At 37.6% G+C, this 14,531-nt stretch overlaps 1 protein-coding gene across 2 annotated transcripts in view; it reads left to right on the top strand.

Annotated features, from left to right (window-relative positions):
• Window positions 1-11,139, top strand: part of LOC121375347 (serine/threonine-protein kinase DCLK1-like) — a 29,789-nt gene extending 18,650 nt beyond the window's left edge. For both annotated transcript variants that reach the window (XM_041502758.1, XM_041502757.1), the window contains exons 6-16: window positions 1,588-1,642; window positions 2,355-2,451; window positions 2,728-2,785; window positions 3,078-3,197; window positions 3,783-3,929; window positions 4,614-4,753; window positions 5,480-5,557; window positions 6,607-6,703; window positions 7,129-7,209; window positions 8,046-8,159; window positions 8,605-11,139. In XM_041502758.1, coding sequence (XP_041358692.1) covers window positions 1,588-1,642; window positions 2,355-2,451; window positions 2,728-2,785; window positions 3,078-3,197; window positions 3,783-3,929; window positions 4,614-4,753; window positions 5,480-5,557; window positions 6,607-6,703; window positions 7,129-7,209; window positions 8,046-8,159; window positions 8,605-8,715 — 1,098 coding nt within the window. In that variant the 3' untranslated portion in view covers window positions 8,716-11,139. The remainder of the gene's footprint in view (window positions 1-1,587; window positions 1,643-2,354; window positions 2,452-2,727; window positions 2,786-3,077; window positions 3,198-3,782; window positions 3,930-4,613; window positions 4,754-5,479; window positions 5,558-6,606; window positions 6,704-7,128; window positions 7,210-8,045; window positions 8,160-8,604) is intronic.
• The last annotated feature ends 3,392 nt before the right edge of the window (window positions 11,140-14,531 follow it).

Below are 14,531 nucleotides of genomic sequence, written 5' to 3'. Positions count from 1 at the left end.
TTACTGCCAGCTACACACTGTCAACTACTTAGTACCAGCTACACACTGGCAGCTAATTACTGCTACTTACTGCCAACTACACACTGCCAACTACATACTACCAGTAACACTGTCAGCTACACACTGTCAACTACTTACTGCCAGCTACACTGTCAACTACTTACTGCCAGCTACACACTGCCAACTACTTACTGTCAGCTACACACTGTCAACTACTTACTGCCAGCTACACACTGTCAACTACTTACTGCCAACTACATACTACCAGCTACACACTGTCAACTACTTACTGTCAACTACTTACTGCCAACTACACACTGCCAACTACACACTGTCAACTACTTACTGCCAGCTACACACTGTCAACTACTTACTGCCAGCTACACACTGTCAACTACTTACTGCCAGCTACACTGCCAACTACTTACTGCCAGCTACACACTGTCAACTACTTACTGCCAGCTACACACTGTCAACTACTTACTGCCAGCTACCCACTGTCAACTACTTACTGCCAGCTACACACTGTCAACTACTTACTGCCAGCTACACTGTCAACCACTTATTACCAGCTACACACTGTCAACTACTTATTACCAGCTACACACTGTCAACTACTTACTGCCAGCTACACACTGTCAACTACTTACTGCCAGCTACACACTGTCAACTACTTACCGTCAACTACTTACTGCCAGCTACACACTGTCAACTACTTACTGCCAGCTACACACTGTCAACTACTTACTGCCACCTACACACTGTCAACCACTTACTGCCAGCTACACTGTCAACCACTTATTACCAGCTACACACTGTCAACTACTTACTGGCAGCTATACACTGTCAACTACTTACTGGCAGCTACACACTGTCAACCACTTACTGCCAGCTACACCTGTCAACCACTTACTGCCAGCTACACACTGTCAACCACTTACTGCCAGCTACATACTGTCAACTACTTACTGCCAGCTACACTGTCAACCACGTATTACCAGCTACACACTGTCAACTACTTACTGCCAGCTACACACTGTCAACTACTTACTGCCAGCTACACTGTCAACTACTTACTGCCAGCTACACACTGTCAACTACTTACTGCCAGCTACACACTGTCAACTACTTACTGCCAGCTACACACTGTCAACTACTTACTGCCAGCTACACTGTCAACTACTTACTGCCAGCTACACACTGTCAACTACTTACTGCCAGCTACACACTGTCAACTACTTACTGCCATCTACCAAATACATACTATCAGCTACTGGCTGGGCCTACTTACTGGCAACTATTTAATTTCAGGTGCTTACTTTTCTAACTCACTAACCCAGACCATACACTTAAGTCACGACATTTTACGCCCACCTTTGTTTTACAAACGTCTATTCAAGCACCGGTACCCCAAACAATAATCCGTATACGCGTTACATGTTCATACTTTAATAAGCACAATACGCACCGTAAAACAAGTCACGCATTGTTACTTATTTTGTTACTGATTTCCCGTGTTTTTATCTATTTGTAACTTCTGAACTTTATATTTGAACTAGTACTAGCAAGTTTATTGCTTTTATTCAGGGCAAGGACTCCATGACTAACGGTGTCAATGGTATCAATAACCACACCTCGTCAGGTAAGACACATTTGTAACATTTAATTAGTCAATCAAACATTCATGACTTTGTGATACTGGCTACCATTATTATAGCTGCAATTTTGACAATATATTTATTATTTACCTATTTAGAATATGTTAAAATAGTATTTTGTCATTTCAATGCTCGAAAGGCAGGCCGCTTCTCGGTTATTTTCATGTACGGTACGATGTTTTAGAAGGAATGTGGACAGGCGTGTATGTTGTATTAAGACAGCTGACCATATCCATGGATAGTAAAAACAAAAACAACAACAATAATAATAACAATAAAACAACTAAAAAATCAACAACAACAGCAACAGAAAATCGAAATAACAACAAAACAAACAATAATACACTAGTTTATTAAAACTGTGATTGTATTTGAATGTTGTAATGGTAAACAATGTCATAGGGTGCTAAGACGAAATTACAGCGATGAATGTTAAGTACGCACAGTCTCATAGACAACACATATTATCTATTATATGCCAGTCGTGGGTCACTGGCTGAGATGCAATCAAGAGCGATTTATTCTTCAACCCATCGCACCCTAGGCGAGTCCTCTACATCCGTCATCCGGCAATTTTCATCATAAAAATCCTTAAAGCAACTTGAACGTGTTCAATCATCATCATCGTCGTCATTTTGATTACAATTTATAACACTGGTATAAGATGATCCAACACTTTTTCGTTTCTGTCGCCAGATGCCGCAAAAGTGCCGACCGAATTGTTGGAAAGATACGACATTGGGCGCGTTATTGGAGAGGGCAACTTCGCCGTGGTTAAAGAATGCCTAGATAGGTATACTAATATTATTATACATTGTTCTAAGTAAATATGATTGTTTAGGGGGTTGTTTCCGTTCAACAGGATTGCTATACATTTTAATGAGGCAGAAAATAAAATGTAATTACCATAATCAATATGTTCAGTCATATGAAAATGCTACAACATTGTATTTTAATTAAATGTAAAACCTGTTATATAAATCTTGGTCAGGTCATTCTATCGTTTTTCAAGCTATTAAACTGTGTGAGTATTTTAAATTATACATGGAGTTTATTTCCTTTTTTTCAGATACAACAACAGAAAGTTTTCTTTGAAGATTATTGACAAGAGAAAATGCAAGGGAAAAGTATGTTAACCGCCTTTTAATTTCTACTTCTTTTTTGTGTTGAGAATTGAAGGTTCTGTAAATCATTTAACTAATTTATGGGTTACGCGGCCAAAGATACAGGAAACACATTCCATTGTGCTTAACCCTTTACAATCATTTGTGTTTTAAATTATTTAATGCGCGAACGAATAATGAGTTACGTATTTAACGAGACTAGATCGAACATCAGACGAAGTAAGCCATTGTTCTAACAATTTTTCTAAAACATTCTCAGAATTCTTGCTTTCATGTTGAACATTGTCTTCTACAGGAACAAATGATCGAGAACGAAGTGTCTATCTTGAGGAAGGTGAAGCACCCCAACATAGTCCTACTGGTGGAGGATTACGAGACTCCACACGAGATGTACATGGTCATGGAGCTCGTAAAGGTAAGGGTCCACAACGGCGAATTCAGGGGAGGGTATGGGGGTGGGGTGGGGGTGCTACTGCTGCCAGTTTTCTAATACATTCACAGCTTATAATTAATTTGTGACAATTTAAAAATAGGCAACAGCCATTTATGGATTCGTTCCTAGTAACAGACTTAATAGTATTAAGACAGTTATATGTATTGTCAAATCTGGTTTAATCCAGGCCTATATACAGAGTTAGATCATAAATCGGGAGAATATTAAGACAGATGGCTGCTCAGTAAAGGCAATTGCTTGAGCAAATCTGGCAATATTTATTCCATTTAATTTCATTATAATACTGCCTTACTGGCCAAGACGCGTATGACAATATGTTAGTTGTATGTAAATATAGCGGCTATTATATAATAATAACACACATTGGTGTAAAATGTAGAGAAAAATATCTTACAATTGTGTTTGTTCATCAATCCAAAACATACAATAGTAAGTAATGTTGGTCGGGTGTTGTTGTTGGGTTTTTTGTTTTTCATAGTTTGTTTGTTGTTTTTAATGTGTTTATATTTAATATCACATTGTTAACCTATACATTTCTGTTACAAGGGAGGCGACCTGTTCGACGCCATTTCGTCTGCGACCAAGTACACGGAGCGTGATGCCAGTGGGATGGTCTTCAACCTGGCCAACGCCCTCAAATATCTGCATTCACTGCGCATCGTGCACAGGGACGTTAAACCTGAAAACCTACTGGTAAGCTTTAATACAAAATACTCGTCTTATATGGCCAATACACAGGGAACTATTCTAAACTAGGTTTTAAAAATATAAAACTGAATGTAATAGCGAGAAAGCGTGGTGTTAAATTGGTAAGACGTGTACTACAACAGCTTGTTCAGAATGTGCACGTTAAAACCTATAACCTGACCTGGTGTTAATAATAAATATGTTTCTAGGACAGAAAGAATCGTGACATCTAATTTCATCGTCAGATTTGTCTCGGAGTGGTTCAAGATCAATGACATGTTTCTGTCTTTGGCATTGCTGAGGAACATCTGTACACACTGAGGTCATTCATTCATTAAACAAATATCATTAATATTCGCCTATGATTAGGGAAAATTTAGTTTTATCTCGATAGTACGTTTAAGAGAAAGACTGGCTGCCAAAACCACTTCAATTCTAAAAAAAAAAAACCCCAAAAAACCCTTAAAACCAACAAAAAAATTATCATAATAAATATAAGATGCTATCGCCCTTTTTCGATGTTATCGAAGAAAAGTACGAATTCTGTACCAACTAAAGAGTGAAAAAAGATAGAAGAAATTCGTCTAACAGAACATTTACGGGAAATGTACCTGTGTGTGTGTGTGTGTGTGTGTGTGTGTGTGTAATGTTAAACGAAACAAGAAACAGTAGTACTGGCTTTCTGTTCAGGTTTATGAACACTCGGATGGCAGCAAATCATTAAAACTAGGAGACTTCGGTTTGGCCACGGAGATTGCCGAGGATGAAGTTCTGTACACCGTCTGCGGAACGCCAACCTACGTGGCCCCAGAAATAATAGCTGAGTCGGGGTAAGCATATTTTACTTGGTTAAGCTGATTACAACAAAAAACTACTTATTTTTATAAAATAAAATACAAAAGCTGGTTACTGGCGATTGATGTTTTCAATAAGCATAAAAATAAAAATTAAATTAACAAAAACAAACCTATCAAAGGCAGGCGTTTATCGGTATATGGTAAGTTTTAATCCCATTACCTCAAGTTCACGTGTTTCAAGTCGAAAATATTATAGAAATTTAATCTCTTGCATATTTATAGTAATTTTTCAGGAACCAGCCATAAAAGTACTTACGTATTTTCTAATACATGTCAGTCTAATTTAGGTTTAATTAATGACAATTTTGTTTCAAATAATTTCAGTTTGGTTTGAAAAAAAAAAGTAAAAGTCTTTTGGAAATAAAAAAATAAAAAAATAAAAAAACCCACCTATTTGTGTGTGGAATTTAAAAACACAGTCGGCTCTGAAATAAATAGCGTGTAGTAAATTCCATAGTATGAAAAAATGCGTTCCCCGAGGGACGGACTACAGAGCAAAGTTGCATCATTAGAGCGCAATGCTAGTAAAACTGTTTGACATACTGAAATAACAATGATACGCCTCATATATATTAATCATACGCACACGCACGTACCTACACAGTATTAAGTACATATTGCATGGATTGTATATAAAAGCATGTTTGTGCTCTCTTCACAATGTTGACTGAAAAATTTGTTTTTCTTTTTCTTATCAAGATATGCTCTCAAGGTAGACGTCTGGTCGGCTGGTGTTATCACGTATATTCTTTTGTGTGGATTTCCTCCATTTGCCAGGTAAGTTATCGGGGGGGGGGGGGGGGGGGGGGGGACTCTGTAGATCATTTTGTACATTCGAGGATTAATTAAGATTATAATGATGTGTACATGTGTTAAAGTTATGCTAGTCTCAGACCATCAACTGTCACGATGGAGTTGGCCAACTCGACACTTGCATTGTAAGTTCCCCCACCCCAACTTAAGACTGGTGCGCTCAGATTAACAACGAATCGGTCGTACGAGTTGTATACAACGAGACTCGAGTTGTAAGAGTGCTCAGACTAGAAACAGGACAGCCGTATCTAGAAGTCGTGACACACCGGTCTCGGTGGCGTCGTGGTTAGCCATCGGTCTACAGGCTGGTAGGTACTGGGTTCAGATCCCAGTCGAGGCATGGGATTTTTAATTCAGATACCGACTCCAAACCCTGAGTGAGTGCTCCGCAAGGCTCAGTGGGTAGGTGTAAACCACTTACACCGACCAGTGATCTATAACTGGTTCAACAAAGGCCATGGTTTGTGCTATCCTGCCTATGGGAAGTGCAAATAAAAGATCCCTTGCTGCCTGGCATAAAAAGAGTAGCCTATGTGGCGACAGCGGGTTTCCTCTAAAAAACAGTGTCAGAATGACCAATTATTTGACGTCCAATAGCCGATGATAAGATAAAAAATCAATGTGCTCTAGTGGCGTCGTTAAATAAAAGAAACTTTTTTTTTCTTTTCTAGAAGTCGTGACAGTTGGTAGTCTGAGCCTAGCACTAGTTCTTAAAGGCTTTGCATCTTAAGCTTATTAATTGATGGATCAAAAGTCATAATGAACACACACCCACTCTCCACACTATCCGTCCACATATTGCACAATGCTGTACAGTACGTGGAAAGACATGATTACATGAATTTACAAACATAATCTTAAAAATAAATTTTCAATTTTGTTTTGCTGAACATTGTTTATATGTTCAGCAATGTCAAGTTATTATATCTTACTTGATTGTAGAAAAATATTTATAAAACGTTTGTGGACCAAGACAGGCAGGTATGACTGATCTGTTCACTATTTTTATCCAGTTCTAGTGACAACCAAGATGAACTCTTTGATAAGATCATGGATGGAAAGCTAGAGTTCAAAGCACCATTTTGGGATGACGTTTCAGATTCAGCAAAGGTAAAACTAATTTTTTTAGTGTGTCATTTAATCTTTAAATAAATATAACGGTTAAAAGTGCCCATTCATCGAGTAAAACTTCATTTTGTCAGTTAGTATATCTTTAGAAGTACTAGTATATTAAATCCTAAACCACGTTGAGAGCTTCTGTGACATATCAGAGCATTATTGTTCTTACGTTGAGTATTTGAAACTGTACCATACCATTCTAATATACAGGTATAGAAGTTATTTTGTCAAGATTACGGTGCTAGTCTAGATAACATAATACCAATGTTTGTATTCAACTATTGTTAGTGATTCATGATGCTATTTACAAAAGAAGAAAGAAACCAAAAAAGAATATCGTTGTGCTCATTTATTTTCTGTTAAATGGAAATAGATCAAAATACCATAAAAAAAATTCTGTTACTTATTGTTTTCAGGAGCTAGTATCAAAGATGTTAATCGTTGACACGGACAATAGGTTGTCAGCACTAGAAGTTGTGAACCATCCATGGGTTGCGGTAAGTTTTATTGACAGTACTGACTGTGTTTTGACAGTTGCATATTTTTATTACCGGTAGCATACTCGTACGAGACAAGCGTTTGAGCAAAACCTCAAATTCAGGCAAAAATTATAGAGATATTCGGGCAATATGTGCTAACCAGACACTTTTTTCCCCTGTATTTCTATCATTCTAGCCTCAACATTAGTTGTAATCCATGTAAAAATGCGTAGTGATTTGTTTGCAACCCTATATAGCTGTTTGGTAGTACTTAATGCTTATATGAATAAATGTTGTTATCCAGATTTGGGCATTTTCGTTTAATTCAGACAAAAGCCAGCCTGCCCCCTCCCCTACAAAAATATGAGCCCATACGCCTATGACAGGTAGAAGGCTTAAAACGTAACTTGAAGGATAAACTAATGTTGGTTTAACTAACGCTAGAAAATTCCAGAAAAAAAGTTACATTCCAAATATGTCATTATTTATTTTTAAAAATGAAAGACGTTACTTTTGCAATTCATTTATGCAAATAACTTAATTTTATACTTTTCATTTAATGATATACCTGGTGCATAGGCAACGGAACTATGGCTATTTTGGTGTCTAATGCAGTCTGAATAGTAGCAGGATATATTGATTTAAATAAATATATAGCACATCTCAGCGTTTGACCATCTTGAGAAATGCCCCTCACTGACCCCACATCTCTGCTCTGTCACATGTTCTGGTGTTCTTTGAGTACATACAAGATGCTGCTTTTTAATATCATTATCATTAAACTGTATTTTGATATTTTATTAATTAAATAGTTTACTTTTTTTATGATTAATAATTCAATATTTGACATTTAGGACGATACAGCAAAGGATGAAGATCTTCACGACAATGTCGCCAAAGAGCTGAGCACTCACTTTGTGAGGAAACAGCCGAATACAGTCAACACTGCCGGGATTCGAATTATTGCTGTGAGTTTTGGCTTTGTTAAAACATTATTAGCTAGAGTCTGGAAAAATGCCTTTGTATTTTGCAACAAGCAGAGACAATAATGATCAGTTATTATTGTTTATATCAAGTTAAACAGAAAAAAACAAACCCACAAACAAACGCCAAACAAAATTTTATGTACATTGTTTTAAATCATAGTTTTATTTGGTATAGCTTCAGAAGTCGTCTTTGTAATATTTTCTTGCGGTGTTCGGAACTACCGTATTTATACCTTACAGAGGAAATGTTTTGGAGTTTGGGTTTCTTTTCATAAGTATGTAAAGAAAAACAATACTGGATAGGAATTAAATGTAATATTAGCAAAAACAAAAACAACCTAGGCTTTAATTAATAGTATAAAATAGACTACACATGCTAATCCAATGGATGGTGCTGTATACAGTGTATGTTAACTTGGTGTTTCAGTCAACTGCTCTGGATAAAGGATCTCGCTACTTCCAAGGTCGAGGCGGAGCCCCGCTTTCCCTCCACCCTCGGGGATCAGTAGAGGCTGAAGACGAGGATGAAGAGTTCTAAACAAGAGCATACAACAAGGGCAGACAATCAACAAGCAGAACCGTTGACTTTTAAAAAAAAACCCATGTCCGATGTTCATCCACAGGCGTTGCCAGAGACTGGACATGGGGTGAACGTGCATGAACCTCTTTTGGATATAGGCACGTAAATAAAGTAACAGTAACAGTTAAAAAAAAAATATATATATATCGTTCACTGCTACTAGTTGTGCGTGTGGGGGCGTTAAAGGAGAAAGAGCATGTCACTTCTCAGAAAAAAAATTACGAGTTTGACAAAAAGATACCAAAGACATTTATATACTTGCCTCATCGTGGTAACGTTTTTTAGGATCTGTACCCTGATTCATGCATCACTTCAGCTCGATTTAGCCTACCACACATTGCTTTGTCTTGTAAGCATGCACTTCGTTTCGTTTCATTTCCAATCCAGCATAGTTGTCACAATTCAAATTATGTGTCTTCCTGTTTTGGTTACTCATGTGAGCACATTGCCGTGTCAATCATTACAGTTTTCACTCTTTCTGCTTTTAAAAGATCAAAGACGGACCTAAGGGGGGAGACTGGGAACCCATCCCACCTAAAAATATTCAAGTGCCCTTTTTTCCCTCTTTATTTTTCTTCAAAGGGATGCCCTTGTGACGAGATGGTCCGTGTGCCGTTTCCCGTCAGTCTCCCCTGCAAAATAGTTCTTAGATCCGCCCCTGATGATTGTACAGCATGCGCGTGGTTGACATTTCAAAGTCATGTTTCTACATTAGAAACTTGACCTCTTTAAAGCAGCCCAATCATAATTACAGTTCATGCTTTAAAAATGGATGTTTCCATATTTGTACTATACAACATAAGCGCACGACAAAATCCTTGAATTCGGGCAAAAACGATAGAGATATCCGGTAAAAATGAGCTGGCCTGAAACCTTTTTAACATGTATTTCCATCATTCTACCCACAATATTTGATGTAGTCCATATAAAAGTGCGTAGTGATTCATTTGCAACGCTATATAGCTGTTTAACAGTAATGCGAATATCAATAAATGTTGTTAACCAGATTCGGGCAAAAAGCATCCCCCTTACAAAAATGGAAGTGCGTACACCTATGCTAAAATAAAAAGCCATAAATGAATACAATCTGTTTCATTTTCAGCTTGCATCCTTAGAGGTTTCTCCATCTAAATATTTTATATAATATTTCTGTCAAATACTTAGTTTTTTGCTTGAAATATTATAATTTATTCTATGCACATCCATGTGCCCTTTCAGACTGCCGTTGTTTATTTAAGCCATACGAAGTTGTGCTTTTTGAGCTTATACTGGCGCTCGCTATATATAGTGGGAACCTTATATCGTGGTCAAGCCAAGCTCTCCTATAGTCAAAACACCTTACGACTGTCATAACGTACAGACTCTTGTCTTGTGTAGAGAATGAATATACCAATGGCAGATTCTTAATCGTTGTGAATCGCTATTATAAACTCTCTTTTTTATTTTCTATATGTATTATAGGAGAGTACATTAACACATTTCAAAATTATTATAAAACATTATTTTTGACGACGCAGTCGTTTATCCCTTTAATGTTTTACCAAAGGGGAGCTATCACTCTCCTTAGATTAGTTCAAGGAGAGTATTTTTGTTTTACTTTCCCTTAGCATGTGAATTTATATGATATCAATATGGCAATATCGTATATGGCTCAAGGGGACGGGTTTTTTTTTCAAAATCTTGATTAGCGATATTTCTAGTGAATTAAAAATTGAGTAGCAACTACTGTTTAATGTTTTTTTAAATTGTGTAGCGATATCTAAAACTTGCTTAGCTAATTGTGACGCGATACCGAACAAAATGTTCCCTGGGCTCCCCATAATCTAAATTAGGGGAACAATTAATCACTCCCCTCAATTGTTGTTGTCTTTTCATGGTGAGATCTGATGGAGCTGGTGCCACCTTTGGCAGTACGGTACAATAAAAGACTTCACAAGTAGAAAGCTCGTTGCTTCTAAATGGCTAACTGCTTTTGTATGCGATCTCCAGATTACAGTTAAAATAAAAGTAATTTTGAAACCTTGTTCTAAATACATGTACATATTTACGATTGGAGCTTTAATAACTAATTATAGCTAAAAGAAAGTAGTTGTTTTTCCGTGGGGCAGATTGACACAAAGTGTTAGCAATGAATATCTTTCGTATCTCTTTCAAATATATGACTACGTAACCATAGCAAGTGATTTTGTGTTCATCATTTGTTGGATTACTATCAAAATGACAGTATTGATGACATTACCAAAGTTTACGTGATCTTTTGTTTCTGCCTTTTGCTATGTACGTAGATACATTAGCAGCTTATTCTGCGAGTACGCCTGATCATGCAAGCCTTATCCATGTGTTACGCGTTGTTATGTCTTCTATTAAATGTATTTTGTTCCATCTGATGGTGTTTCTTATTATTCACTGTATACGAGATACCAGAGCTGACAAAGGCTTAGCTATATTTTCATAGTGTGTACCCAATGCTTCGTTGGTCGATGGCACGGACGGCCCGAGTCCACCTTCCATTCCCCCAGGCGTTTCGATGGCATGACTTCCTCCAACCTAACACCTGACATTTTGAGAGAAAAAATAGTACCGAAAAGTATTTTGCGTTAAGAACTTTCGTACAGCACATTCTAAAAAAAGATACAAAATACTAATAAAAACAAATAATAATTAAAACAGATAATAATCTTTCAAACAGATGATACACCGTACACGAAAGTCTACACTATGTGGCATCCATGGTAAATATGAAATATTTAAAATGGCCAGCATTATATAGAGAATCAAATATATACTCTTAAAACAAAAACCCCACCAAAAACAACTTGACATTGATTTTCAAAGTTTAATAAAAAAAAAAATAATAAAAAAATCCTAGTAGACATAATACAAGCAACCAAAGATCAAGACGCCATAGGAAGGGGATTACTCTGTACATGTCCCAAACAATATCTCTCGGAATCCACCTGAAACATGTACACAGGCATATGTGTGACATAGGGGTGGGCAAAATGTCAGTATCAGTTATGACCACCACGAGCCTTGATGACAGCTTGACAACGGCGACGCATGGGAACAATCAAACGTTGCACAACACGTTGTGGAATGTTCTGCCACTCATGCTGCAGTGCCGTAAGAAGTTGCAGAAGTGTCTGGGGTGGTGGATTCCTCCTGCGTACACGCTGATCCAGTGCATCATATAGATGTTCTATTGGGTTTAAATCCGGCGAACGGGCAGGCCATGGTTATGTCTGAACGTTGTGGCTGAAACATTCCACATTCAAAATGTTACGTCGCACTGGTCTTCTAGGGAAAATTCCTGCCTCCCTCAGCCGATTACGAATGGTCTGGTCAGAAATTCTGCGTAGTCCAGGGATTTGTGTCGCTGTTGTGGTTCGATTTCGAAGATAACACACCCGGATGTATCGATCTTGAGCGGCGGTGGTTACTCTAAGACGACCTGACCGTGGCCTGTCACTAACACTTTGAGTGGTCTTGTACCGTGCCTATAAAGCAGAGATTGTCTGTGTGGAGACGCCAAAGTGCCTTGCAAACAGCTTGTTGAGTTGCCCCTGCCTCAATCTCCCAATGGCATTATTGCGTTGAGCTGACGTCAATCTTGGCATTATTGCGTTACCTTCAGTGTTGTTATGCAGTCTGTTTGAATCAATGCTGATTTGGCCTTTTATGCCCCACTAACAGAGGGTTCGACATGCAGTTACAGAACTTCATGATGCACGTGCTTTTCTGAGGATTGCGCTTTTGTGTTTCAGTACAAACGTTGACTATAGCTACGTTTATCCGAATCGAATGTGTTTTATAGTGTTTTTGCATCACCATTCTCTCACTTACTTGATTGTCTTTACGATGGCTTTGATTCTGTAAAAATAATCCGATAGCATTATTTTTAACAATGTCAAGTTTCTTCTTTTCTTTTTTGAAAAGTATATAAATGATCCTAATTTCACTTACTTTTAGGGTTAAATGTATATATTTGACACCCACAGATACCAAAAGAATAATTGGTTAGGATGTACAATAAAATGGAGAAATAATGCCTATGTATCCATGTAAAATGCTGTTCTGCATTAAAAAAAATTGTGATTTTCCGATAAATTAATGTACGGTGATTACCGACCATGTCCAAGTGGAATGAGCTCGTACCTGAAGAGGCAAGTCTACATTGGCTTAGGCAACTAAACTCTTACATGTCAAAACTATCATAATATCATCTATGTTCCGCAAGTTGTATATTGAAAACAGTTGTTTAATTATGTAAAATAATCGGCCAAAAAGTAAACAAATATAAAATACAGGTTTTCAGCTTAATTATGAAATAAATGCCTTATTTTAAAACAATTACGTAGACATGTAGATAAAGCACCCTATACCAAAGGAATACATCTTGTAATTGTCGAAGGATTACATACATGGCAATGGACCTATTTGTAGACTTTCATGCTTGCGGTAATTTTGCACCGATTTCTCGTAGACATTATAGTACATTAGCATGAACATACATTTTGTTTTTCCATATTTATACCACCGATACATTAAGGGTTAATTTATACCACCGATACATTAAGGGTTAATTTATATCTATGCGGGTGATCTGTGGATAGCGGTCAGTGATAAGAGCTTCAGTTTCGTCAAATACTGCCTGTACATCCTCTTTCCCCAGTACGGCTATAGACGCCACTTCACCAAAATACTACCTGTACATCCTCTTTCCCCAGTACGGCTATAGACGCCAGTTCACCAAAATATGACGACTCCTTTCCGTACTGCAAAATTACAACCCATCAACAAAATATGAAGACTCACTCCCTTCCGTACTACAAGGTTACAATACATCACCAAAATATGAAGAATCACTCCCATCGGACCCGTACTGCCAAAATTACAAGAACCCATCAACAAAATATGAAGGAATTTTGACCAAAACGCGATAGCCATCTTTAAAAATGGCTGCCAAAATAGCTCTTAGATACCGATCCAGAATGTTCATCAACTGATTTCGGACACTTCAGATATCAGACCAACTAAACTAAAATTCCATGTTAGATCTGTTCACTAATTTGGTACTCAGATTCTGTCTGGCTCAAGGACTATACTGCAAGGTTATAATATATCAACACTATATGAAGACTCGCTTCCTTCAGTACTGCAAGGTTACAATATATCAACACTAAATGAAGACTCACTCACTGCCTTCCGTATTGGCATTGCTAGGTTACAACAATCCATTAACAAAAAAAAAAGACTCAATGCCTTTCGTACTGCAAGGTTAAAACAAACCACCTCAACATCAGAAGCATTAGATTGAATCGATGTTGCCTGGTCCTGCCCTTATCCTCAATAATCTTATTGTGACATGTCCAATAAATCAACCAACCATCCGACTCGTACTTACACCTACTAAAGATTCAAGCACATCTGTCTTACGACATTCTGATAATTTCCTGTCAGATGTGTCCAAGACAGGTATTCAATGTAGATGTACAACAAAACATCCGTTCCAGCCCATGGCGAATGCATTCCTACTTAGCCTGCCTACCCCCAAACCCCCGTCTAAAAGGTGAATTAATATATAACCGACTCCTTCCATTCCCGCTACTTTCATTTACTGCTGTCGATGCAGCATATACACTATACTCTCCCAAAAACGTTACACCTGAAATGAAGCGACATTGTATGATTACTGAATTGTCTAAATCTGAACGGCAAAACTGTTATCCACGATCATGACCGCATCTCTACACACTGCATTTGAGTGGACATTT

This window comes from Gigantopelta aegis, chromosome 6, assembly GCF_016097555.1.
Source record: "Gigantopelta aegis isolate Gae_Host chromosome 6, Gae_host_genome, whole genome shotgun sequence".
NCBI classification, from domain to species: Eukaryota; Metazoa; Mollusca; class Gastropoda; order Neomphalida; family Peltospiridae; genus Gigantopelta; species Gigantopelta aegis.
This window is presented reverse-complemented; position numbering and strand designations above follow the sequence as displayed.